Source organism: Nicotiana tabacum, chromosome 24 (assembly GCF_000715075.1).
Source record: "Nicotiana tabacum cultivar K326 chromosome 24, ASM71507v2, whole genome shotgun sequence".
In the NCBI taxonomy this organism is placed as follows: Eukaryota; Viridiplantae; Streptophyta; class Magnoliopsida; order Solanales; family Solanaceae; genus Nicotiana; species Nicotiana tabacum.
The window spans coordinates 9297780-9321798 of NC_134103.1; the positions used below are offsets into that span (position 1 = coordinate 9297780).

A 24019-nucleotide genomic window follows, 5' to 3' on the forward strand; every position below is an offset into this window, starting at 1 on the left:
ATACTAGAAAGAATGCATTCTCCTTTCTCTGCTTCCTCCATTAACATTTCTGATATCTTTTTATCTGAAGGTTCGAGGACTAATTTACTATTGAAAATGAAGATGAAAACAAAACAAAAAAAAACTGAAAAGTCACCTTCGGATTTTAGTTATATCATGTAATTATTAGTAATTTGTACTCCTTCTCCTTAAGAATTGGAAACTGTATCATATTTAAGAAAAATAATTTAATCAGACAAATAAACTAAATTGCGCATTTACTCGTAATTAGTAATTAGGCTCAAATTCAACTCTCATATATCTTTCCAAAAATACTCTTAAAGAGTAAAAACTTATTCGTACTCATTATCTATACGAACACAAGTAACTTAACTATAACACTTTAAGAATTACAGTTGAAAAACATAACTTAATCATAGTTAAGTGAAAAAAAGATGCGTAGAAAGGACTTCTATTGTATTAATTAGTTGTCTAAAAATATTGAAAACGGATAAGTATTTACCATCAATGAATCTAGTCGCATTAGTGCAAGCTCCCTTTAATTGAGAAGTGGAGTAGTATTTTCTTGGAATAAAGTGCGAAGGGCGTTTATAAAGATCGAGTGCCTCACTAATATACTGTCGACTCCCCCAATTTTGCAGCATATACCAATGTTTAATGTTCACTGTCTTTTGTCTCACTCTTACGATTTTTATGTCCTAATCTTTGCTCTTGTTGCTTCTTACTCCCCCATCTCATATTATCTGTGTCATTATTCTCTTGTACACGCTCTTTAAAAAAAATTAATTAGAATGAGATTTTAATTATTTTACCTTTATTAATATCTTAATATTTAATCTTTTTTCATTGATATTTGAACAAAGTTATTTATAATTGAGATGTTTATAGTTTTCAAGGATAACTATTACTAAGGGTAAAAAAGGAAAAAGATAATTAATTTTCTCTTGAACTTCTAAAGTGACAAATAATTTAAGATAACTATTTTTAGTAACCACGACTGATAACATGAGACAGATGGAGTACTTAATTACTCCATCCGTTCACTTTTAATTGTCCACTATTCTAAAAATAGTTTTTTACTTATCACTTTTAGCATATCAAGAGAAGACAATTTCTTTTTTTTCTGTTATACTCACATTATTAATTACTCATTTCAAATCATTTTTCTCAAATCCATTAAAAATATGCATAAATTAATATGAGTATCATGATAAATTATGTATTTCATTTATTATTTCTTAAGGGGTGTGCAAAGTGAATAGTGGACAAGTAAAAGTGAACGAAAGGAGTAGAAAAAAGAGAAAAAGAAGCGGAAATAAAAATGAAGAATGAAAAGAATTTGGGATGTACCTCTTTCAATCCCAACAATATCCTTGGACCCCTTAGCTTCTCCTCTTTCACTATTAACCAGCATTGTCGCTTTTAAAAAGAAAAAGAAAAAAAGGGGGCGGTGCAGTGTACAAAGTATCCTGCGTTCATGTAGGGTTCGAGGAAAGATCGCATCCCAAGGGTGTGACGTAAACAATTTACCATATGCAAGCATTAGTGGCTGCTTTCACGGCTCGAATCCGTGACCTATAGGTCACCTTAATACCAAAAAACGAAATTAAAAATATTACTGGATGCAAAGGCTAAGAAATAAGAGACATGTCCTTTTACTTTCTCCTTCTCTTTTTCATTTTATACGATGGTGTTTGATCGAGAAAAGAATTATTTTTAAAATTTATAGTCTACAACAAGCCACAGACATATATGTGGTTCTAAATCATGTTATTAAAAGTAAAATAAAAATTTTAAATTAAATTGTTCCTAAAAATAAAAATATTTCCTTCCTTTTTGGACTTATTATAAAGAAAAGTACCTCACATAAAATGTGACAATGAAAGTAAATAAAAACAAGCTAAGTTGCAGTACAACCAATTCAATGGAGCAGTTAGCTAGTATTCTAAGTTCTTAGTAATTTTGTTATGGCTATGCCGCCGTCTTTGAGTTTCTCTCATGATCTATGAGATAAAGAAGTATATATTATTAATTCTTGTTATTTTTTGTTATTTTTCTTCAATAACATATACTCCCTGCGTTCCCGTTTATGTGAACCTATTTTGTTTTTGGTCCGTTCCAAAAAGAATGACCCCATTCTAAATTTGGAAACAATTTAGCTTAAATTTCCAATTCTACCCTTAATGAAAAGCTTTTATAATCACACAAATACTCTGGACCCCTTTCTGACATGTTTAGGACCACAAATTACAAAAGTCTTCATTTTTTCTTAAATTCCATGTCCAGTCAAACAGGTTCACATAAATTGGAACGGAGGGAGTAATACTTAGGATTAAGTAGGAGGACTTGATTCCATAAGTTAATTAATTAACGAGCAGATCTAAGAACTTCTGCGTTACCATAAACTATAAAGGTTTCTCATCACATTTCTTTGTTACAGTTCGATGTTAACAACGTTACTGAGTTGTTTTTCAGGTAAAAGTCAAGCAAATTAATTACAAGGTTTGGATGAAGACAAATTGGACCTCAATTTCTTATGTCTAAAGAAGATAGCTATTCATAAGCTAATAACTTTCTCATAGTACACTAACGAGGCTTTGCTAAAATGCGACACTAAAAGATTTTTTAGCGAATATTGGACCTAAAAATATCTGACATGGCTAAATTTTATCTTAACTAAATGGTGTTGTAGAGATCTTTTTCCTTTTTCATTACACTATTTTTTGTCGCTAAGTCTACATGGATTACAAGAACCATAAATCTTTCTATAACTTTCTTCAATGTGATTTTAGGCCTATCTCCTTTTTAATATCTTTATTCACTGGTTTCACACACCTATGGACCGGTACATTTGATGATCGATGACTAGAAATAGGATATATCACTCAAATGGCTTTTTTAAACTTATACTAGTATCTTTAATTTATATGTTACTTGCACCTTATTATGTGGTAATTTTTTAACTTTTGTAATCTTGTACGATCACATATCTCCATCTTACCGTTCGTATGCATCTCCACGACACTCATTTTTGTAGATATGCTAGATATGTTGGACTTTTATAGGTCCAATAATATCCAAGATATCCACAAGATGAGTATGGTAGAGACGTGAAAAGTAAGATTAGTATTAAGAAAATATATAATTAGCATGATTACCTCTTTTGGTACTTTTTTCCCTTTTGTAATTAGTGTTGTAGTTGTTTACCAAGCGAAACGTGAATACCGAGCTAATTTAGTAAACTCACACAAACAAAACGTCAAACCATGTAATAAATAACTAACCACACAAAGACAAATTAAGAGAAACCCAAAGTTGGCCGTCACCAATATGGGCGGATATAGCCTTAGCTACGGATTCAATCGAACATATAACTTTCGACACAGGGTATTAATATATATATAAAAACTTACTAAAATATCAACAGTTATAATATCTGAACCCATAATTTTATTAGTATAATGAGTTAAATAGTAAAAATCTTAAAGATTGAACCTATTAAATTTAAATCCTGAATCCGCCTCTGATTATTCACCAACTCATTATCTTTTTATTCATATGTGCATTAGCGATTAACAAAAACTCTCTACAAGCTAACTCACCTCCATTTCATCTATAAATACCATAGCCTCAAAAAATTAAACCAAAAGAAAAAAAGCAAATTAAGAAGAGAGAAATGGCTGAATACAGTTGCAAGGATTTTAAGGTAGGCAAATGCGAAGGAGAAAAAATTGTAGATGGTGAAATCATGCCATTAGTTTTAAACCCTATAGAACCAAACAAGAATGACATCAAATCATTGCTTGAGTCTTTGGACAATAACAAAGAATGGTTTGACAATATGATTACTAAGAATAGTGCTGTTCTTTTACGAGGTTTTGATGTAAAAAATGCACAAAATTTTAATGATATTGTTGAAACTTTTGGTTGGGAAGATATTCGATATGTTGGACCAGCACCAAGAACACATATTTATAAGAGAGTATGGACTGCTAATGAAGGACCCCTTTCTGAATTCATATATTTTCATCACGAGATGGTCCTTGTAAGTATTTTCTTCTCAAAATTTTGTTCATTTTACTTAGTATTATCTGTGTTTTAAAGTTTTTAAGCTTCCCTTAAGAAACTCATTTCAATAGTCTTAATCGTAAGAGTATTTACCTAAGTTATTCTTTTATCTCTCCTTAATCGGCTCTCGCTGATTAATACTCAACTAATTCACTACTAGAATTTCTGTCAAAACCGTTTAGGGCCAACCAACCAACTTCGGTCAGTCAAAAAACCGGCTAAACTCGGTCGGTTTTTGAATTTTTTTTTTTTTTTTTTTTTTTTTTTACGAAATCGACTGAATTCAGTTAATTCAGTCGTTTTATTTTTCGCGCCAAAGTACCGAATATTACTTTTGCGTCCCGGGAAGTTTATTTTTCAAGAAAATGACCAACTTCGACCGGTTTTATTTAAAATAAATTTGAATCAATATTCAGAAAACCAACCGATATCAGTCGGTTATTTTGGTCGATCATTTTAAAAAACTGACTAATTGCGGTTGGTAACTTTATTTTTTAATAAAACCAACCAAATTTGGTCGGTTATTTTCGTACAAAAATGCGATTAACGAGTATAACTAATATTATAGAGCCTAGTTCGATTCCCTGATGGTGCCTTTTTAAATTATTAATCTTTTAAAAAAAGGACCGACCGAAACAATCTGTTTTGACTTTTTAAAAGATAACTACAAGTAATTGTCTATACTTAGTGAGACTAGTGAGTTAAAAATAAGGCAGACAAGTACACAACAACATGTTAAATTATACTTATAATGTAAACATTATTTTTGGCTGTTAAAATATATAAATTATAAAATCCGATTAATTAAAACAAATCTTTTTTTTTTAATTCTGTGACATGCTATAGATAAAGGAATTCCCAAAGAAAGTGATACTGTATTGTGAAATACCACCACCAGAAGGTGGAGAAACACCATTTGTACCAAGCTTCAGAGTAACAGAAAGAATGATAGAGGAATTCCCAGAAATTGTTGAAGAAATAGAAAAGAAAGGATTGAAATACACATTTACTGCTCCAAGTAAGAATGACAAAGCTTCAATGAGAGGCAGAGGTTGGGAAGATGCTTTTGGTACTTCTGATCCTGCTGAAGCTGAAAAAAGGTAATTAATATTATATAAACTTAGTTTCCCTAGCATTATAAGTTTTATATATTTTCTATCAGCATATAAATCTTTAATAAAACTTAAACGACTCCTAACAAATCAGATCGAAAGTAAATGTACTAACATGACTAGCTTATGTAAATATTGTTCTTTAATTATATCGTATTTTTACCCTTATCAAATTGTGGTAAACATATTATTGAGGACAATTGTAAATTTTATATCTAGCTTTGATTTAAAAAAGAAGGAAATAATAGTGGAAATAAAGGTTCTCATCGTTGTAAAATATAGTAGTAAAATGCTATATTTAAGGCAGTGGCATGAATACGTGCATTATTTTCGACTCAAACTATATATCAGGAAAAGTATATAGCGTGAATTAGCAGTCTGTGATTGTTGATGACAACTATAAAATTGCATTATCAAATATATCATATTTAATTGAAAGTCTAGCTATTTAAGAACATTTTTTTATTAAAAACAATAGTGGAGAAATTCAGAAAGAGTAGTTTGGCAAAAAGTGGAAAAGAAAATGAAGCTTTTTTCTTTATGAAACAAATAAAAGACTGATATTAGGAAATATAAGCAATGCTTTTCCGAGAAAAGTTGCCTTATTCATTCTTTTTAAAATTTAACTAAGGAGTGCAATTACAAGTTTTTAGTGAAATAATTTATAATTTATTTTGGTATATATTAATTTTAAAATTCCAAATTAATTTTATAATAGGGAGCTAATAAGAAAAAATAATTAAAATTTATAATTGTAAACATGTTATGATATTTTTATAACTATAACAACTTGTCCTTAAAAGTAAAAGAATAAGTTTCTGATTACATTATTTGGTAAGACACTAATAAGCACATAGTGTACATTCAATTGCACAACAAAAAATTTCTAAGCAAGCTTTCATTCTTCGAACTCTATAACTAAAATAAAAAGTTCGGGGATCGGTGCACAAAATCTTCCATATTCACGTAATATTCGGGGAAAGACCGCACCTAAGGATGTGATATAGACAGTCTACCCTAATACAAACATTGGTTATTGCTTACACGGCTCGAACTCGTGACCTATAACTACAATCTTGATGAAAAATCTTTGTTACAGGGCTAAAGCACTTGGAATGGAGATGGAATGGCTACCAAATGGAGGTGTAAAAACAATCTTAGGACCGCGATATTTAACGAGGGTTTTTGAAGGAAGAAAGGGAAGAAGGATGTGGTTCAATACATTGGTTGGAATGTATGGCAAAGACATAAGCTCAGCTATGATGTTTGATGGAACAGAAATACCAGAAAATTTTGTAAAAAGATGTGAAGAGATAATTGAAGAAGAAAGCATACAATTCAAGTGGCAAAAAAATGATGTTCTCTTCCTTGATAACTTTGCTACACTTCATGCTAGAAGACCTTCTCTTCCACCTAGGAAGGTCCTTGTTGCTACTTGCAAGTAAATTAATTTTCTGAGCAGAACAGAGAATTTTCACGTGTTTAGCCCATAAAAAATAATCATGCCCGCATATTAACAGGAGTGTTGAAAAAATAAGTTGATCATTTTCTTAGTTGATGAGAGAATTTTCACGAGGGACATTAAAAACAGAATTAAGTAAATAAAAATGTATTCTCTCTAATAGCTTATACGCTTTTAGATGAGATAGTCATATAATTTCAACAAAATTTAATTTCTTATCTCACCTTTCTCTTCCTAGAAGTTATGTATTACCAAGCTTTTCTTTATAAGTTTGAATTAAAATGTTGTAGAATTTCGATATAAATGAAGTAAACTTTGGAGATGTATTATTTGTTATCTCACCAAAATCCTCCCAGAATTTGTAACATATGAAGTCATTTATTTATGTATTTAAACTAGAGGAATCCTAATTAGCTCATTGTATTCAAATTAATTGTGTCAAAATTAATCGAGTTTTACGTAATCGGAGCCTTAAGATAATCACTTGCTAAAAGAATATATATTACACAAAGGTTGATTCCCAACTCTCTAATTTGGTTAAATAGTTTCTTCTCTATCTGAAAATAAAATAATGAATGAATAAATGGGTAAGGGGAGAAACACCTTTTGACCCTTGTAACAAGAATGAATTTGAGAAGTGATTTTGAGTTGGGCAAATTGGAGTATATCATGACATTCAACTCATTTTTATCTCAATCAATATTGGTGTGTAATTTATTTAATTGATACTAATCTATTTCAAACTAAGGACTTGTAACACTAGGATATGCATTTTTTGGTAACTTATTCTCAAATTTTCAACCAATTTCAAGATATATACAAATACAATATATACTACACCATATACAAAAACAAAAATGATATGCATGAAGAGAAATCAATAAAAGGATAGCCTGGTGTACTAAGCTTCCGCTGTGCGCGGAGTCCGGGGAAGAGCCGGACCACAAGATCTATTGTATGTAACCTTACTCGACATTTTTGAAAGAGACTGTTTTCACTAGGGGTGGGTATATTTCGGTCCGAACCGAAGAAACCGACCGAACCGAAAATATTTTTATTTCGGTTTCGGTTATTTGGTTTTTTCGGTCGGTTCAGTTTAAAATTTTAAATTTTCAGTTTTTCGGTTCGGTTTTCGATTATTAATTTATTTGGTTCGGTTAGCCGAAAAACCGAATGATTAGCATATCGATTCTTTAAGTTATATATAGGTTAAGCCCATAAGTAATAATATAGGCTCAATTTTGAAGTCCATCAAAGACTCAATCCAAACTTATTATTTTATTCTAACTTACCGAAATTTTAAAAGAAAACCAACAAATTCGCCAGTCCAATTATTACATAGAGAGAGCCCAATATGATAATGTTCAAACCGAAAACCGATTAGAAATAAAACGAACCAAAATTAAAAAATCGAACTGAACCGAACTTATTTCAGTTCCGTTTCGATTATTACTTTTACAAAATCGAAAACCAAATAACCGAACCGACCGAACGCCCACCCCTAATTTTCACCCCTTGAACTTGTGACCTATATTAAAAAAGGGAGAAAAAAAAACTAGTTATAAAATTTTGAATATAACCACAACTAAATTCAAGATTTAGAGATAAATCAACAAAAAGAAAAACTGATAACCAGTCTATCCCCCACCCCACCCCCACCCCCACCCCCCGGAACCAAAAGAAAGTAAAATAAGCCAAAAAAAGTTGTACTCTATAATCCAAAATGTAGCCTAATATTCTCTCGCGCCTAAATCTTCCAAATTCAGTTAATACAGTTTTCGGAAAGAGATGAGTTTTCAAGAACTGCAAGACCTTTCAACTCCAATTGATTCTCCCTTAGCCATGCTCCACCTCAGCTCCGCCGCACTCAACCACCACTCCACCGCTGACCCCACCACAGACCAACAACTCTCCGGCGACCCATCACCTGAAAAAACCACCCTTTACGGTGGCTCCACTACAAAAACAAAAAGATACTCAAACTGTAACTACACTTCATCTCTTGAAGAACCATTCCCTAAAAGAACCGCCACTGACACCACCCCTCTACCACCACCGCCCATTTCCACCGCCGGCGGCGACACCAACAGCCACCCCCATATCCTCGAAGGGTTCACCAAACTCCCACTTCAAAATTACAACCACCAAGAATCTAATTCTACTTTCCTTAAACCTCAGCTGATCGTAAATTCAAGAACTCCGTCACCTTCGCCGTCTCCGGCGAAGCCGCCGTTAGTGCCAGCTCAGTTTCCTACACCACTTTATCGGACTTTATCTGATCCCACTGGCGGCTCTGGTTGTGGTTCTAATAAGAGAAAATCAGCTACTACTCAAAGTACACTGCCAAGAACAACAAGCTGGTCACCAAATACTATTCAAGAATTAGGTGGTGGCGCTTTTAACAAAAATGGAGAATCTCCTATTGCTTTGGTTTGGTTTTCTAAAACTTGGGTCTTTCTCCTTTCTTATTTTTATTTATTGGGATTTTGATATTCTTGAAATGTTGTTTCTCTTTGGTCCTAAATATTGGGGTATTTTCCCTTTGGCTTGAATGTGTGTGTGTGTGTGTGTGTGTGTGTGTGTGTGTGTGTGTGTGAGACTTCATTTTCAGTTTCCAGAAATTTTAGTTCAATTTTTCTTAATGGGGTGCCTTTTTTTGTTTTGGTTTTTTTTCTTCATTTACAGAAATCCACTACTCATCCACCACAAAGTGCACTGTCAAGAACAGCTAGTTCGTCACCAAATAATGTTCAAGAATTTGGTGGTGGAGCTTTGAACAAAAATGGAGAATCTCCTAATGCTATGGTTTGTTTCTAAAACTTGAGTCTTCTTCTTCTTTCATTTTAAAATTTTTTATTAGGTTTTGAGTTCATGAAATTTTGTTTCTCATTGGAATATTGGGGTGGGGTAATTTTGTCTCTAAAATTTTTGTTTGATGTATTTGTCTTTCTTCATTTTAAATTTGCAGAGAAAATCACCGAGTCAAAGTGCACTTGCAAGAACAGGTAGCTGTTCACAAAATGTTCAAGAATCAAGTGATGCTGTTAACAATGCAGAATCTCCTACTACAATGGTTTGTTTGTTTTCAATCTCATTTTCTTCTTTTTGGTTTACAATTTCAATTTCTTCACAGAAATGGAAGTCTTACTTTATCTTTGGTGTAATTTGCAGAGGCTAAAGAGAATGAAGCAAGGAATGAAAGAAATGAGACAATGGTGTGATCTTATGATTCAAGAAGATGCTCAAGTAGAAAAAGCTTCCTCGGAAGAAAACAAGAGTTTAAAGGTTTGGAACTTTTATCACAAAAACTTTGTGTAGATCTACAGTTTCTCTAAAGAGTTTTATTTAATTCTTTCATTGTTTGCGGTACCCTTAAATGTTGTAGTGCAAAAAATTAACAGTAATTCTTAAACATTGAACTTGAGCTTGTTGAACTGGAATGTGTTGAAGTTTAGAGTTTCACTAATATTAGATTATATGGGATTTTTTGTATTCGAGACCATATGATCTACTCTTTAACCTCAGCAGATATTATATTACTTGCAACTACAGCAGATATCATATTGCTTGATATCATATAGACCATTATGGGTACATTTCTTGAGGTTCACACTGATCTGTGACTCTATAATTTATGGAAATTTGGACATATTGAAGAGTTGATTGATAAACAAGCTATCTGATGTTTCAGTATTATGTACCTTGCTGCGGCGTAATCATTTCTCAGACATTTTGTATAAAGATTCTGAACTTAGAGAAATTTTCAGATATCATGGAACAAAATAGATTTACATCCTTATCCATGTAAAACATAAACCAATGGGACTCATCTGTCAAATCTCATTCTTAGGAAAAGAAGCCTTGTTACCTTTCAAACAAGATTTACCTTCTAAATACTTAGAGTTAGTTTTGTTTGCTGTGATGGGGTTCTTGCTGTTTTGTTGAATGCTCATAATAGAGCAAAAAAGGTTAACTTTTTAAACACTTAGAATTAGTTTTGTTTACTGATGATGGGGTTCTTGCTGTTTTGTTTAATGTTCATAATAGAGCAAAATATTTTACACTTTCAATACTCAGAATTAGTTTTGTTTACTGTGATGGGGTTCTAGCTCTTCTGCTTAATGTACATAAGAGAGCAAAAAAGATTTACCTCTTAAACACTTGGAATTAATTTTGTTTACTGTGACGGAGTTCTTGATATTTTGTTTAATATTCATAATAGAGCAAAAAAAGATTCACCATTTAAACACTTATAAATAGTCTTGTTTACTGTGATGGGATTCTTGCTGTTTCATTTAATGTTCTTAATAGTGCAAAAAATGATTTGCCTTTTACACACTCAGAATTAGTTTTGTTTACTGCGATGGAGTTCTTGCTGTTTTGTTAATATTCATAATAAAGCAAAAGAGATTCACCTTTTGAACACTTGGCATTAGTTCTGTTAACTGATGGGGTTTGCTTGTTTACAAATAGGAGAATGAGACAGAGACTGAAACTGAAACAGAAGCGTCGTGTGAGGAAGCTGTGTGGGTGGAAAGAATGGGGAATTCTCTGATTCTGCATTTTAGGTGTCCCTGTGGTGAAGGCTATCAGATTCTACTCTCTGGAAACAACTGCTATTACAAATTGTTAACTCTCTGAAACCTTTCTACTCAAGTCCATTGGTGATTTAAATGATGAATTTGTATCAGAAAAGTAGCAGTAATTGGATAATCAGATTCACTAATCATAGAACTAGCTAGTTGCCATTTAACTCAGTAAACCATATTTTAGCTGCATTCTTTTAGTAGTGTTCTTTCAAATAGTCAGGAGTCATTTTACCAATTTGATAGATATTGTATAGTTTGTTTTTACTCAATGTGTGTTACTTCATTCCTTTTAGATTTGAGTTCAGGATTTGTGGATATGTTTGTATATATAATGAAAGAACTGCTGTTATAGTAAGCTTCAGGTGTCATTTTACCAATTTGATAAAAGACAGTAGTCTCTTTAGTTTGGTTTTAGTTAATGTGTGCACTTGTTTCATTCCTTTTGCAGTTATGCAATGCCAAGCTTTCATTTGTGAGTTTGAAATTAAATGCATAAGAATTTCACCACAAATATAATGAAGTTATCTCGCCGAAAACTTTGTCCCAGATTAGCTTTGTATATGTGACTTCCACAAGTTGGACTAAGATTTGCTAAAAGAATGCTACCTGGAAATATTCACAACTTGAAATTGTATCCATATGAGAATATTTGCAATTTCAACTACACAAACAAATCTCTTAAAGTAAATAAACTTCTTCAAAGTTGGAATTGTACATTAACACTACTAAAGGAAAATGGTAAGTGCCAAATTTTCACATTGCAATCGCCAAGCAGGCTACAATAGGACTCTAGCCATTGTGCTTGTATAATTAGCAGCTAGATAAATGAGCTCTAGCCCAAGGAGGAAAACTGAACATACTTTTACAGCCTGAATTTATTCCTTAAAACGTAGACAAGATGCACAAACGTTACAGGATCGGATAGTACTAACACTGTCCTGCCTAAAAGAGGCAGATATTTGCTTCTAGCTCAAGCTCGAGATAATACAGCAAATGCTTTTACAAAGCACGGGATGGCATACCACGGCCTCTGCCTCTACCACCATAACCATAACCATACCCGTTTCCTCCATATCCTCCTCTTCCATAATACGAACCTCGAGAACGTCCACCACGTCCAGGACCACGACCACCACGGCCACCCCTGTATCTTGAGAAGTCTCCAAATGTCTGCACCCACCAAAACAAATTAGCTCATTGAAAAAGAGCCATAGTTAGGAAAGTAGTGCATAAGAATCAGATATACCTCAACGTCAATCTTCCTTTGCTCAGAGAACCTGGTCCTTCCATGATTTGGGTCATTATCAAGTGCATTACTTGACAAAGAGTCGAAGAAATCATCCTTATTGTAAACAGGCTGCAGAAAGAAAAGATCTTAAACATAAATACAAAGCTAGGTCCAAGATACGTGAACAAGGGGTATGCATAAGAATTGAGGTCGAAGAGAATTTAAACAACCACCTTGACATCAATCTTAGGAAGATCATCATCATATTCATTGAAAGAGATATCTTCGTCACTGCCATTTCCATCTCCTTCTCTGTTACTTTTGCCAAGATGACCCCACACTTCGTCTTTCTTGAACTTCTCATTCATGGCCATAAAATCAAAATCCTCTTCGAATTTTGTTACTGGTCTTGAAACCTGACGAGGAAGTTAATCAATCTATCATCATTAACTACTCAAGAAAAGGTCATCTATTATAAATCATAATCCTAACCAAACAATTCAGGCATTCAAAAGTCAATTAAAATAAAAGGACCGCTCCAATACCGTAACATTAACCTTAGTATATTCATTTAAGCAACGAGTCAGATTATTCATTGGAGGGCACAACTTGTGGACTTAAGATTCATCCTTCAATGTAAGGTTGCATGTACAATTACATAAAAATATTGAATGGCAGTCAAAACACTGATATCAAGACCTAGTCCTAGAATTGTATATATGGGAGCTAGCTGAACATGTTCATAAATGTAGCAGTAAATTGAAGGCACATACAAATCTCACGATTATAACAGCTACGTCAAGTGTAAAATGGGGTAAATGACAATGAAACTCAAGCGATCAGACAAAGTTGGTCATATGGCCTCATTTGTTTGCAACTAATGAAGGTCTGAATCTTAATCATTCAGATCTCAGACATTAAGTGCGTTTGTTTTTAAAGTTTGAATCTTAATTATTCAGATCTTAATCATTAAGTGTGTTTGTTTTTTTTACTTCACAATCACTTAATGGATTAAGATCCATAACATAGACTTAATTTCATTAAGATGCTATCATCCATATTCATTATTAATTGTCGTCACCGCCTACCACTATCAAGTACCACCACGCCACCACCACCATACTCAACCTCCATCACCACCATCATCCTCAATCAAAGCCGCCACCATAATCGACTACCACCACCCGCCATCCACACCACTCCCACCACCATCATTCTCAACCACAAACACTCATCCACCTCAACTACCACAACTAACCACCCAGTCACCATCAACAATCATAACCGGCACTACCCATCATTATAAACTACCACCACCTACCACCACCTTCCTCAATCACAACTACCACTACCACCCGCCATTATTAACTATCACCACTCACCACCACCATCCTAAATCATAATCGCCAGCACTACTAATCACCACTAGCTACTACCTTGAACCACCACCAACCAAACCTACCACCAACCACCACCTCTAGTCGGCATTCACAAGCACCACTGTTAGCCAACACCTCCAGCAAATACTATATTTTAAAAAAATTATATATTTTATTGATAGAATATTAGATTAATTAGTATTTCATTTGAATTTTATGTTTATTAATTTTCAAATAAAGATAAATTTTATACATTCAGAAATTAAAAATCAAACAGTCTTAATCATTTAATATTCAGATCTTAATATGCATCTTAATATTCAGATGTGTATTCAGATTTAGATGTCTTAATCTTAATACACATCTTGATATTCAGATGTGTATTCAGATTCAGACGTCTTAATCTTAAAAAAAAACAAATGAGGCCATAATGTACCTACCTTCATTGTATTTTTTTAATCAAACCTACCTATGCTACTTGTATGGTCATGCACACTCAAACTTTTGGTAACACGACCAGAATTGATAAATACTAGCAAATCAGTTTCGAAGAAATACTCTGCTTACAAAGTTCCTTACAACGCATTCATAGCTTTGCATTATATACACCACAACCATTTAGTCAACTATTAAGGATTAAATTGAATGCAAAAATATTGGATTAACCCCCTTTCAGCCATTCATCACAGAAAGGGCCAGATTTAGATTTGTTACGGCCATAAAAGGACTTATAACTCCAGACTAAAACTTTTTACAAAGAATATAAAGATTTAACTTTAAGACGTCAGATATAGATATAAATAAATATGAATATAATACCATAAATTACACAGATCTAGGTTTATAATGGTTTAAATATGCACATAATCGATTACCCCCATTCCTCTTCCGCCACGCCCTCTGTAGTTGTTGTAACGTGCCTGATATGGAGCTCCATTTGTCTAAAAGAAAAGAAAATCAAGGGAGATTATTAGCTTCCAAATAAATACCACAGGATTTTGCCAGCAGTAAGGAGATTTTTGGCATATGTATAATGCAAAGGATGACACAAGTATAATTAAATGCCCGCAACCACATCACCATGAAGTACATCATGAGTCTACCCCTTTTTTTTTGAAGTCAGGAGTCTAATTTTTGTTGTCAAAAGATCCGCGATGAAGAGATGGAAGGAATAAAGGGAAAGCAAAAATAAAGCTGTTGAGAGCATTGCAATGTTAAGATTGATTAATAAATTGGTCACTGAAAAGTATTTATTTATTTTGATAAAGGTAAAGGTAAACTAGAATTTATACTACGTAGCTAAAGTGAATCACCACAATTCTTTCTCCTGGTGACCTTCGGTCATGGGTCTAAAGTTTTCTTTGCAAAAGATCCATGATAAAGAGATAGCAGCAATAAAACAAAAGTGGAAGTAAATGTATCGAGAGATTACACTACAAAGATTGACCAAAGACTGGTCACTGTAAAGTATTTTCATAACCAAGCAGCCTTGGAATATTATTAACATGCTCCAGTCATAACACATCAAATATACATAAGGTAGCATATAGTGTGGTTAACAAAATTGGCACCAAACTTCCTTCTCATAACAAACATTTTACCATGCCTTACACTGTTAATAGTCATCATATCATGTATCAATGTGTGGAGCACAGGAAATCATATAAAAGATACAGAAATGGTGTTATTGTCTACAGCAGACTGCATAGCAACGCAACGTCGCAACCTATAGGGACATCTAGCAATATTCGCCAGATGTTTGATAGAATTATCTCCTTTTTTAAATATTACAAATAAATAAACCGTGGAATAAAAGCCTTTATATCCTTTGAAAAATTTCAAAGAAAAAGGCCTCTCAAGTAGGAAACTTTTGCCAGGAAAGGCAGTTTCAAGTACTTCATCAAGTATTCCAACTTAATTACAGATAGTCCTAAGGAACAAGCATCCACTAAATTCAACTTTTTCCAAATTAAAAGTTCAAACAAGATTATAATACCCTGGGAATTGATTAGCCTAATATTGTCCACTCAGGAAGATCAAGAATGTAAAATAAATGCGCAAATAAATAAAACTTTCAAGTACTCAGAACTAAATGAATAATCATAAAAGAGCACCTTCTGTACACGTGTCTGAAGTGGTAATGGTAATATTGGTGGCTGAGCTTCTGTTTTAACAGGAGCTGGAGTTTCTGAAGATGGTGCAGGCAATACTTGTACCACTTCAACATCTTTTTGAGCTGTCTGAGTAGATTGAGTTGATGGAACATCAATTGGTCCAGATTGCAGCAGCTGCCCCGGAGTTACCAGCGAAGGTGTGGGTGTATCCACTAGATTAGAACTGGATGGCCCCATGACAGTAGATACAGATTGAGACAAAGCTGGGCTAGGTACTGGATTGGGTTTAATAGATATTGGCGGTACAACAGGATTTACATCAGGACTGGTTGTCAAAGGAGGCAAAGTCGGTAAACTAGCACTTAATGTCGATGGGGCAATAGCAGAAACAGAAGCCTTGTTTGAAAGTGTGCTGGATATTGTTTCAGGCACAGGTGCCACAGGTTGCAGGGGAGGCACAGTTGAAGGCAAAGTAGCAGCAGATAAAGAACTAGCGCCTAGATTAGTAGTTGTAGGCATCAATGAAGGAGGGTATTCTGGCAAGTTTGACGCCTGTAGGCTTGATCCTCCAGTTGGCAAAGACGAATTGAAACCAGAAAACTGCATCTGCGGCATGGAAGGAGGCATGGCAAGTCCAGGAGGAGGACGAAGCAAAGATTGTTGCTGCATTTGTGGTAGTCCATTGGGTGCCCCATAAAAACCTTGCCAATACATTGGCATACCAAGTCCACCAGCACCCGCATTTGGAGGAGGAGGTGATGGACCCCAAGATCCTAAATTCCCTCCGGGTTGATACAAAGGCAGGCCACTTTGGAATGCTGAGCCAGGATGTCCCGGCTGTGCAGAATGGGAACTTAGATCCGTCAAAGATCCCCCAACAGGAGCAGGTAAACTTGCTGATGTTGTAGGTGGTCGAGGATAGTGTGACTGAAGGTTAGTTAGAAGAATTAGAATTCAATCACACACAATATTAAACATTTGTGCAATTGCTTTATGCTTACATGGATAATAGCTGGGTCATTGTTTATTGGTGGTGTAGTTTGAAGAGGTGGCGAAGACTTGACTTGTAAATCCTGCAAGAAGCAAAATACATATCAACATTTAGCTCAGTGTATCAGTTTAAAGAAAATTTGGGCAAAATGCAACTCATTTATGAAACACCAATTATGCAAATATCACGGCCAGACATATGCCAATTATAAGAAAACCTAATGTCTGCATTTAAAGCTACTGGCCCAACAAGTAAATAGATGCCAATATCACGCACGATATGATTAATAATTTCCTCTCACCCTTTTTGATAAAGTAACTTTCTCTCACTCTATCACTGAGTGTTCTAACTTTCATCAGCGAAAATCCTTTGCCTATCACTGAGTGTTCTAACTTTCATCAGCGAAAATCCTTTGCCTACCTCTTATGTTTCTCAATTGTAAGGTACCTCTTTAAGTAAGGAGACCAAGTTTTTTCACCAAAAAATTCTCAGGTTCCTGAAGAAGTATATCTACCTTCTACATTTCAACCAACACAATTCCTGAACTAATGCCAACTCAAAATGATACAAACAGAGGATATGACTTAATGAATTTCGGTGCACATAGCCTCTCCTTTGCACCTTCACCAGATTAGTGCAATCAAGCAGAGAACATGATTTGCTAATCAGAAAATCACATCAAAAGGATATCAGCACTATTCGCTTACCTAAGGGCCATGCTAAAAAAACAAAGACTCAAACTTAAGGGTCATCTAATCAAATGCTGGGATACATAGTGTAATGAACTTGTTTCTTGATCACGAAGATCAAAAGAAAGGTAAGTGCTGCACTGAGTAACAAGTTCACACTTTTTATTAAGTGCCTTTTGTCTTTCCGACATAAACCCCAAAGTTAAGTTCTTGTAATGGAGAAAATTGTATACCAGAGTACCATAAATCTAAAGAGAAGAAGATTGCTCCCACTTCTGAAATAAGCTTTTGAACAATTAAAACACTAGAAACTCTTCGAACTTATAAATGGACTTCAAGATATCTACAACACTATTACGTTTAAAAAAAAATGAGAGAGATCTCACAAAATAAAGGAGAGAGATCTCACAAAGAACTACGTGATGGCACTTAAGTTTACAACGAACCAAAATAACATAAAAGTCCACAGCGGAGCATATTACCTTGATATCACTTCCACGGAAAAGTATGTATTCATAAATTTTGTCACTCGGAGGTACTTGAGGACCATCCTTCTTTCTTCCCTCTGTTCCAAATGATCTTACTGCAATGAAAAATCATAATCAATTGCGAGATCCTATATCACTTTATATTTCAGCGAACACATTATTAACAACAGAAGCTCAACCTAGAAAACTCCATCATGGCATAAGTACAATCACCTTTTTCCTTGATGTTCAAAATAGCTTCACCACATTGTCATATCAATATCATGATAGTTAAGAAAGTAAAACTACAGACATGATTCAGCATAGGAATCAATTTTCATTTTTCACAATGCTACTTTGAACAAGTTAAACAACAAATGCACATAAAAATGAATTTCCAATTTTTCTGCAACTAATTAGCTTAACTCATCTACTACAAGTTCAATTTTGTTACAAATACACAACCGCCTGCCCTTAACCTGTTGCAGTAATATTCCCTCATCTTAACTAAGGTTCCAACTTTATTTACTATCAACTCAACATACATATTCACATCCTTACACCAATATATCCAAAAAAATAGCAATATACGAATTCTGAAAAACACATCAAAGCACCTAATTCAAATCATTTTTGCTCTTACAATAATAAAAATCTCAGCTTTCTATGAACTTTAAGCTGGGTGCATAATCAATCATAAATCAAATAAATAAAAATCTATTTTTTTTCAAAAAGAATACCGGATTCACCAAAATTATAAAATTAAGAGATAATTAGGCATCAATTCAACTCAAGTTTTCTCTTTAACAGAAAAATTAAAAATGAAAAATGTCAATTTTCAGTAAGCTTTCATGAAAGCACGTAATTCAGCTCTATTTTTCTCTTACAAGGAAAAAAAAAAGTTAAATTACAACCAGCTTCGCCCTAAGCAAATAACTCCGCCTAAAGTAGCAGCTGAAATCAATCATCAATCAGATAAATATGGATCTAAGTTTCAAAAAAAATCGATAAAATCACCAAAAGTATACTAAAATAAAGAGATAATTCAAAAATAGTTCCGGATTATAAATAAGCAAAAAAAGTACCACTGCGAAGATCGTTACTGGACTCATCAGAGTTGATAAGGATCTAAATTTCAAAAAATCGACAAAATAACCAAAATTATACTGAAATTAAGAGAATTAAAAAAAAACAAGTACCGTTGCGAAGACCGATACTGGACTCATCAGTATTGATGTTATAGAGAATGCCTTCATAACGGATCTCACTCTTTGAAGTCAAGCTAATTAAACTTCCAATATACGAATCAGCCGATGATCCTCCACTTGTAGATCTAGCCGATGAACTCTCCGTCGCCGCAGCCGCCATAACTCCTAAATTTCTACTTCAGAATTACATATACCTGAATATATCTAGAGAGAGAAAGTAGAGAAAGAGAGAGTTGACTCGGAGCTTGAAGATGGCGGAGAAATTATTGTGTGTAGGGTTTTTTGGTATTACTACGGCGTTTTGTTTTGCTTTTTTTATTTTTTGTTCTGTAATTATCGACTTGTTTTTAGGAGAGAGCTGTTAAGTGTTGTATATTATGCAGTGAGGATTGTGCTTTTTGCTTAAAAGGAAACAGAAGGTAAAATGGATAATGTGTTTTTTAAATGGATTGGAAAATTGGTGGACTCTATGATTAATATTTTATTGTCGGTATTGGAGATTAAATAGATATGCCAATGACTACGTGACACGTAACCCGTTTTGGACTGGAAAGTCTATCAAAGAGGTGAGCCAATATGTATTTGTTTTAATTATAGATACATTTACAAAAAAAAATTAATTTATTAGCAAGCATACGAGGAAAGGATTCTACCTAATCCAGAAGTTCGCGGACGAGAGGAGGCCATAGGGATTCCATTCTTGCTCTTCTTGTACTATTTCATACTATAAATAGACACCTTTGATTCATCAAAATTGCAATTTGGGAGATCTATCAACCAAAAAAATTATAACTAAATAAATATTACAACAACTATTACATATTCACCTCCTATCAAGACGAAAAATACATTAAATGACATACATATTTGCATCCATATGTCATACTAAGGGTATCGATAGTGAGAGCACGACCACTTATAACCGAACTAGCAGTATGTTAATCAACAGATGAAATAAGGACTACATATGACTTATTTGAGGAAATTGTATCAATGTCCAAAACAAACTTTAATATTTTGGTAAAAAATAATAGTTTCAGATATCATAAGGCAGAGTTTTGTCAACATATTGCGACTTAAATACATGAGCCTGAAGTACAAACTCGAGGCATCCGAAGCCATAAAAGTGATACAAACTCTTTCAAAAGTCTACACTTGGGGTGTGTTTGGCATGAAGGGAAATATTTTCTTTGAAAAATGAGTGATTTTATCACTTATTTTTTCTTGTTTGGTTGGCGAGTGAAAAACTTTTTCCGAAAAATATTTTTTAGTGTTTGTTTAGAGATTAGAAAATATTTTTTAAGTAAATAATTTTGTATGCTACTTTCCTTAACCCCTTCCCCCAAATCCACATGTTTTCTATATCTCTCCCCCATCCCCCAAACTACAAATACCCAACGTTTTGAGTACTTTATTTTTTTCAAGAATTTAATTATTCTTGTAAATTTCATGCAAACCTAAAGGGACTAATGTCCTATTTTACTTTTTCACGCAAAAAAAATGTTAAAATTTGTGCCACATAAATAAAAGAAAATACTTTTTACTTTATTAATAAAAATATTTTTCAAAATAAGTAAACTTTAGAAATTTGGCCAAACATGCTATTAGAAATGTTGGTATGGCAATGTAAAGTTATACTGGATTTTATATATGGATTAACTCCTTTAAAAGACCAACCAAACGCCCCTAATAGGTTGAAAACTTTCCTACTCCCATAGATAAATCCACTTGAAGAACAAGAGTACGAAATGGACTACTGGATAAATCATAAAGAAAGTTAGAAGGAGCAAAATTGTACGCCACATCAAAATCTCGTGATGGGCCACAATAGCAGGCCGTTGCTTTTGGGCTTTTTTATTTTTAACCTGTGCTAGAAACTATTTATATTTGATAGTCGAAAAAGTTTGTAAATTTTGTATAATTTTTGTATACAACATACATATTGTGTAGTGTGTGTGTATATATATATATATATATATATATATATATATATATATATATATATAAACTATTATTTTGAGAGCGGCTATACAGTGTCGTTTTCTCGTTGCTTTCAACATGAACCCAAGGAATGATAAGAAAAAGCCCAGGAAAAGTAAGATTCTTTTTAGGGCAAAATGCACAAACAGCCATTTTTAGGGTTGTTATTTAGGGATCAATCAATATTTATTTTTTCATAAAATTAAAATTAAAATTTTGAATTTCATGAAAATTCAGGACATTTGTATCCCAAAAAATTGAATTAGAAAATCAAAATTCATGACACAATGACTAATTCTTAAATAACATCCCTTTTAGAGTGGCTACCTGATGTCATTTCTATTTCTTTTTAGTATATGCTTCCATGGCCTCTTTCTGCTCAACCCAATGTATTATGCTGTTGTAGTTGAAATTTGTGAAAATTTCGCAACACATCAAACATATACACTATATTTACCATCTGTAGCTATACTTTCAATAAATTTACCATCCGTAGCTATATTTGAATTTTATAGCAAATCCATAAAATAAGGGATTAATTATTTTGAACTGAAACAAGAGAGCAACAAACTCTCATAGCTTAGTTGGTTAGAGCACCGGCTTAGTTAGCGGAGGTCCTAAGTTTGACTCTCAATAAGAGCCTTTTATTTTTCTATATTTTTGTATTTCACCTTAGTTGTATTCATTTGAGCGAACGAATACAGTGGATACAGGTTGTATCCTTTGTATACACCCTTATATTTCGCCTTGGTTATAATGATACGTATTGTATTCGTTGCACGAATAAATACAATTGTGTCTCGAATACAGTTGATACATGTTGTATTCGTTGCACGAATGAATGCAATTGATACAAGTTGTATTCGTTGTGCATTTGTATTTAAGTGATAAAAGTTAGTAACAATTGAACATTAGTGTAACAACCCAACTTGTCATTTTAAGAATTAATACCCCGTTCAGCGACTTAAGGTCTCGAGCAACTTCGTAATAAGTATTATGACCCGCGGGTGTGGTCGAGTTTGATTTTTTGAAAGATTCAGAATTAATTAAAAGAAACAATCCTTAATTAGAAGCTTAAATGGAAAGAGTTGACCGGAGAGTTGATTTTTGAGCAAACGACTCCGGAATGGAATTTTGATAATGTCAATAGCTCTGTATGGTAATTTTGGACTTAGGAGCGTGTCCGAAAAATTATTTGGAGATCCGTAGTGGAATTAGGCTCGAAATGCCGAAAGTTGAATTTTAATCCAACAGTATTGAGTATTCGATCCTTGAGATCATTTCATGTATTCAGTTAGAGTTCGTGACTCAGTACTACCAGTCTTAGGAGGTTGTTATATTCATATTTGTTCCGTTGTTGGTTTTGATTACCCATTCAATTCATATTCAAAAAAAAAAAGATGGCTTCAAAATGTAATGAAAATCGGCTTACCTAGTCTTAGAGACTAGGTGTCATCACGACGCATGTGGTGGGATTTTGGGTCGTGATAAGTTGGTATCAGAGTTCTAGGTTCATAGGTTCTACTAGTCATGAACGAGTCTAGTAGAGTCTTGCGGATCGGTACGGAGACGTATGTACTTATCTTCGAGAGGCTACAGAACTGTTAGGAAATTTTCACTTCTTTCATTCATGTCGTTCGGAATTTGTTGAATTTGGAATTTGAGCCTTTGTATCTCTATTCTCTCACAGATGGTGAAGACACGTGCTATCAGGTTAGCTGAGCAGGCATCCACACATACTGCTAGGGCTGCAAGAGGCCAGGGCCGAGGTAGAGGTCGAGGAAGGGCACGTGCCGCGACTAGAGCACCTGTCAGAATAACAGTTGAGGAGCCGCCAGTAGCTCCAGTCGGAGGACAGGTATCAGAAGCACATGTTGTTACCCTCGGACTTCAAGAGACTTTAGCACAGTTCCTGAGTATGTTTGGTACATTAACTCAGGCGGGATTGATCTCTGTTGCACCAAATATTTCGTAGATTGGGGGAGTAGCTCAGACTCCTACCACGACTCCAGAGGAGCAGGTTCACGTTGGTCAGATTCCGTGTATAATACCAGTACAACCTGTTATTCCGGTTCGGCTTGAGGTCAGGCCTGAGGCATAAGAAGAAGAACAAAAAAGACTTGAGAGAGGTTTAAGAGGTACAATCCACCTACTTTCAGTGGCACAGCTACAGAGGATGCCCAAGGATTTCTAGAAAATTATCATCGTATTCTCCGCACCATGGGTATTGTGGAAGTGAGCGGAGTTGCCTTTACTATATTTTAACTTTCTGGCGCAGCGTATCAGTGGTGGCAAATCTATGAAGAAGGTAGACCAACCGATGCAATACCACATACTTGGGCTCAGTTTTCACATATGTTTTTGAAGGAATTTGTTCCCCAAATCCTTCGAAATACGTGGCGCACAGAGTTTGAACGGTTGCATCAGGGCACCATGACAATGTCAGAATATGCCATCAGGTTCAGTGAGTTAGCTCGTCGTGCACCTACTTTGGTTCCTACCGTGAGTGAGCGGGTCCGCAGATTCACTGAGGGGCTCGATTATGATCTTAAAATATGCATGGCTTGAGAGTTGCAAATTGATACTCCATTTCAGCAAGTAGTGGAGATTGCGAGGAGGATTGATGGTGTTTTAGGTGAAGAAAGGGAGTCTAAGGAGGCCAAAAGGTCTCGAAGCTCTGGAGGGTTCAGTGGATTTTACTATTCAGCTATGACCCATTATGGCGGAGGTTC

General features: G+C 34.2%; 3 protein-coding genes across 3 annotated transcripts; 2 read left to right on the forward strand and 1 right to left on the reverse strand.

Annotated features, from left to right (window-relative positions):
• Window positions 1–3635: 3635 nt before the first annotated feature.
• LOC107823868 (clavaminate synthase-like protein At3g21360) lies at window positions 3636–6966 on the forward strand. The gene is made up of 3 exons (XM_016650568.2): window positions 3636–4045; window positions 4915–5168; window positions 6280–6966. Exons 1-3 carry the CDS (start codon window positions 3677–3679, stop codon window positions 6623–6625), a joined length of 969 nt encoding a protein of 322 aa, XP_016506054.1. The 5' UTR covers window positions 3636–3676; the 3' UTR covers window positions 6626–6966.
• Window positions 6967–8378: 1412 nt separating this feature from the next.
• Window positions 8379–11395, forward strand: LOC107823869 (uncharacterized). Its single transcript, XM_016650569.2, has 5 exons — window positions 8379–9072; window positions 9328–9447; window positions 9611–9715; window positions 9814–9927; window positions 11116–11395. Exons 1-5 carry the CDS (start codon window positions 8431–8433, stop codon window positions 11281–11283), a joined length of 1149 nt encoding a protein of 382 aa, XP_016506055.1. The 5' UTR covers window positions 8379–8430; the 3' UTR covers window positions 11284–11395.
• Window positions 11396–11886: 491 nt separating this feature from the next.
• LOC107773273 (protein decapping 5) lies at window positions 11887–19754 on the reverse strand. The gene is made up of 8 exons (XM_016592714.2): window positions 19299–19754; window positions 18115–18215; window positions 16954–17025; window positions 15953–16879; window positions 14714–14779; window positions 12693–12875; window positions 12478–12588; window positions 11887–12401 (listed from the first exon to the last, which is right to left on the reverse strand). The coding sequence occupies exons 1-8, from the start codon at window positions 19465–19467 to the stop codon at window positions 12231–12233; spliced, it is 1800 nt and encodes a 599-aa protein (XP_016448200.2). The 5' UTR covers window positions 19468–19754; the 3' UTR covers window positions 11887–12230.
• Between the last annotated feature and the right edge of the window lie 4265 nt (window positions 19755–24019).